General features: G+C 39.8%; 1 protein-coding gene across 1 annotated transcript; it reads left to right on the top strand.

Moving 5' to 3' along the window:
• Positions 1–259: 259 nt before the first annotated feature.
• Positions 260–1225, top strand: LOC101555067 (olfactory receptor 688). The gene has a single exon (XM_004621181.2). It carries the CDS (start codon positions 260–262, stop codon positions 1223–1225), a length of 966 nt encoding a protein of 321 aa, XP_004621238.2.
• The last annotated feature ends 3041 nt before the right edge of the window (positions 1226–4266 follow it).

The raw sequence follows: 4266 nt of genomic DNA, 5'->3' as shown, positions 1-4266 counted from the left end.
TTCATAGCTTTTAAATTGTTTTTTCCTCTGAATTATGTATAAAGAAGTCCATGATTATTGACACAAGTTTATAGAAGAAAAGGTCTGGATTTGTGGCAGGTTTGGGTTTCTCTTACAACCCAAAGTGTTTTTCATAAAGTAACGTTTCTGCCAATGTATCTTGATGTCCTTACAAATTAAGACCTTGAGTGCAACTAATCACAGCCTACTCTTATTATCCCTTCATTCACAGGTGGATGCCGAGAAGACACCACAAAATATGGATACCACCCTGAGTTTAACTAATAATTCAAAGATCCAAGTGTCTGAGTTCATACTGTTGGGGTTCCCAAACATTCATGAGTGGCAGCACTGGCTCTCCCTGCCATTGGCTCTGCTCTACCTCTTGGCCCTTGGTGCAAATCTCCTCATCTTGACCACCATCTACCAAGAATCTTCCCTGCATCAGCCTATGTATCAGTTTCTTGGTGTCCTGGCTATCGTGGACATTGGGTTAGCTACTACCATCATTCCCAAGATCCTTGCCATTTTCTGGTTTGATAACAAGGCCATCAGCCTCTCTGCATGCTTTGCCCAGATCTACGCCATTCACACTTTCATGTGCATGGAGTCAGGTATCTTCCTCTGCATGGCTGTGGATAGATATGTAGCCATTTGCTATCCTCTTCGGTACCCAAACATAGTCACTGAAGCATTTGTGATCAAGCTCACATTGTCTATGATACTCAGGAATGGCCTGTTGACCATTCCTGTGCCTGTACTGGCTGCCCAGCGGCACTACTGTTCCAAGAACGAGATTGACCATTGTCTTTGCTCTAACTTAGGAGTCACCAGTCTAGCCTGTGATGATGTCACTGCTAATAAGTTTTACCAGTTGTTTTTGGCTTGGGTTGTAGGTGGCAGTGACATGGGCCTGGTCTTTGCTTCTTATGCTTTGATTATTCGCTCAGTTCTGAGGCTTAAGTCCGCTGAGGCAACATCTAAAGCTCTGAGTACCTGCAGTTCCCATGTCATCCTCATCCTATTTTTCTACACAGCTATTGTTGTAGTATCTGTCACCCATCTAGCAAGAAGAAGGTTTCCCTTAGTCCCAATTCTCCTCAATGTGCTGCACAGTATCATCCCACCTGCCCTGAACCCCATGGTATATGCCCTCAGGACACAGGAGCTGAGAATAGGCTTTCAGAGGTTGCTTGGCCTGGGTGACACTGGATCTGGAAAGTGAGTAACTCTATAGAATATAATCTGAATATGATCAAGAGTACAGGGTAAGTCCAAATAGCACTGGATTAAAATAAAAATATAAATTGTTTTGGCATCTTAATTCCCTTCTTATATAAAGCAAAGAGTTACTTCAATGTTTCTTAGTTTCTAAACATTGTATGCATATTAAATCATTTGAACACCCCCAAAATCTTATGAAATATGTAATATTAGGTTATTCATAATTTTTTTTGGGTCATACCTGTCGACGCACAGAGGTTACTCCTGGCTCTGAACTCAAGAATTCCTCCTGGCAGTGTTCAGGGGACCATATGGAATGTTGGGAATTGAACCCGGGTTGGCCGTGTGCAAGGCAAATGTCTTAATCGCTGTGCTATTGCTCCAGTTCCTATTTACACATTTTTTAAATGAGGCAAGAAAGTTTTAAAACTTTCCAAAGTCAAAAAAGAAGGAAATTGCAGAGTGAACTTAGAACCCATGCAGTCAGTCCCCAGAATATGCCTTTAGCCTTTTCTCACTATTCAATCTCACTATAATTTTTTAAAAATTGGGGCTGGAGCACAGTGGGTAGGGCGTTTGCCTTGCACTCGGCCAACCTGATTTCAATTCCTAGCATCCCATATGGTCCCCTGAGCACCGCCAGGAGGAATTCCTGAATGCTTGAGCCAGGAGTAACCCCTGTGCATTATCAAGTGTGACCCAAAAAGTAATAAATAAATAAATAAATAAATAAATAAATAAGTAAATAATTAAATTACAATGACATTACAAAGCAATGAGATTTCACCAAATAAATTACATGTCAAATTTTTTTTCCTTTTTGGTTCACACCCGGTGATGCACAGGGGTTATTCCTGGCTCTGCACTCAGGAATTACTCCTGCAAGTGCTCAGGGGACCATACATGATGCTGGGAATTTAACCCGGGTCGGCCACGTGCAAGGCAAATGCCCTACCCACTGTGCTATCGCTCCAGTCCCTATATGTCAGATTTTTATTAATAAAATTCCACTTAAACATTTGCAACAATTTTCCTGCATGGCAATAGTAAGAGCAGAGTTTAGTTTTCTAGAAAGAATTATCTACGGAACCCTCTTACAATGTAAATCAATAATTTGACAGGAATCATTTAATCATTTCACATTTTGTCATTTTTGTCTTTTCCACTCATGTGAAATTGCGTTTGAGCTCAAGTGGAATATATCAGCTATTTTTCTTAACATTCAACATTATTTACATTAGTTATTGTGTTAATAAATTCTGATGAGATTCCATGGTTAATAGCAGCATATGTGACACCAAAGTTTCTTAATGTGAACCATCCTATAAATAAGTGGGTAGAAATGTGAACACAGAAAAAAAGCACTGTAAAATAGTTTTTTTAAGTGTTGTCCAGCATGTCAAGGGTGAAATTCTGACTTGAGGACATGTAGATAAGGCTCTAAGACCAACCATCACTTAGAACGATGGTAAATTTGGGTAACAAAAGTAAAATTTCTATTATTCAACCTGGAGACCCTATTATGAGAAACTTCATTAGTAATACTCAAGAAAGAGGGCAGAGGGAGAGTATAGAGATTAAAGTGAATATCTCCATGCAGCTGGCCCTGATTTAATACCTGGTACCACATGGTCACCAGAGCATTGTGACCTTGGAACCCCCAAATGCAGTCAGAATGGCACAAGTAATCCCTATATTTCAGAATGAGAGCAGCACAGCATCCATCGATTTTTGCACTGAATCACCAGACTGAGACTCATGAGAAGTATTAGAGCTCCTGAGCACCATTTGGGAGACCAAATTATAATCCACCACCAAAAAAAAAAATCTAGTACTAGGAGCAGGGTACACCTTAAAGGATAGAGAAAATGCCTCACATCTATGACATCTTGGGCTCAATCCCCAGTACTTCAGGACCCCAAACACTACCAGGCATGACCTTGGTGGTGAACACCATCCAGTTGTGCCCTGAGGGCCTCCAAACACAACCTGGAGTGGCCATGACCCCAGAATATCAACAGTTGTGATGCCCACCACAGTAGAAGCAATTAAAAAAAGTTTTTTTTTTAACAAACTTCTAAGAATTTATTTGCCTTTCTGATGATACGCAGATCATCACAAAGTATTTATTTCTTATATCACAAAGTATTTATTATATTTATATTTATGAGGCAGAACTGTACCACTTGCTTATATCTTTTTGAACAGTGATTCCAGATACCAAAAATAGGAACATTGACAGCTGCTAAATAACGTATATGATAGATTGATAGATGGGTCAAATTACCTGTTTGTCTTGCCTTCAGTGTTTGGATTATGTGCCTGATTTCCTTTGATATTTAATGGAGAAAATAAAAGTTCAAAGAGTAGATACTGAAATTTCTTCTAATCCATTCATATAAGAAATGAATATATAATCCATTTCATATAAGAAAACGGCTGTTCACTGTTTCTAAAAACTGGTATATAAAGCCTCCAAGTGATAAGATACATAAATGATGAACAAAACATGGGCTTAGAGAGATTTTAATTGCTGAAAAATATGCAGCTAGGATCTAAGTATAGAAGAAAACTCAAAGATATTTGGGCAGGGAGGGCATTTGCCTAGCACCTGGCCAAGCTAGGTTCTATACCCAGCACCAATGTAGTCCCCCAAACCCATCCAACAGTGATTAGAGTGGAGCAGAGCCAGTATAGATCCCTGAACACCATAGGTGTGCACTCTATCCCCCCCCCCCATACACACACAATCTCTGAATAAGGATGGCAATTTGACACTTACGGTAGCTTTCCCCTTTCCCACTCCAAAATCTAGCAATCACTAACAAAATATGAAATAATTTGTTTTAATAAATATGCAACACAACATAAATACATAGCAATTGAACAGAAAAATGGGGGAAAGCAGCAGGTTTGATAGTAAACTGCATAGGATATTTGCCTTAAACGCAACAGACCCAGGTTCTATCCCACATAAGGCCTCCCCCCAAATCTCACAGGATCTTCCAAGTCAACCAGAAATGGTCACTGAGCACAGAGCCA

The sequence above is a fragment of the Sorex araneus genome, chromosome 6, assembly GCF_027595985.1.
Source record: "Sorex araneus isolate mSorAra2 chromosome 6, mSorAra2.pri, whole genome shotgun sequence".
Classification (NCBI taxonomy): domain Eukaryota; kingdom Metazoa; phylum Chordata; class Mammalia; order Eulipotyphla; family Soricidae; genus Sorex; species Sorex araneus.
This window is presented reverse-complemented; position numbering and strand designations above follow the sequence as displayed.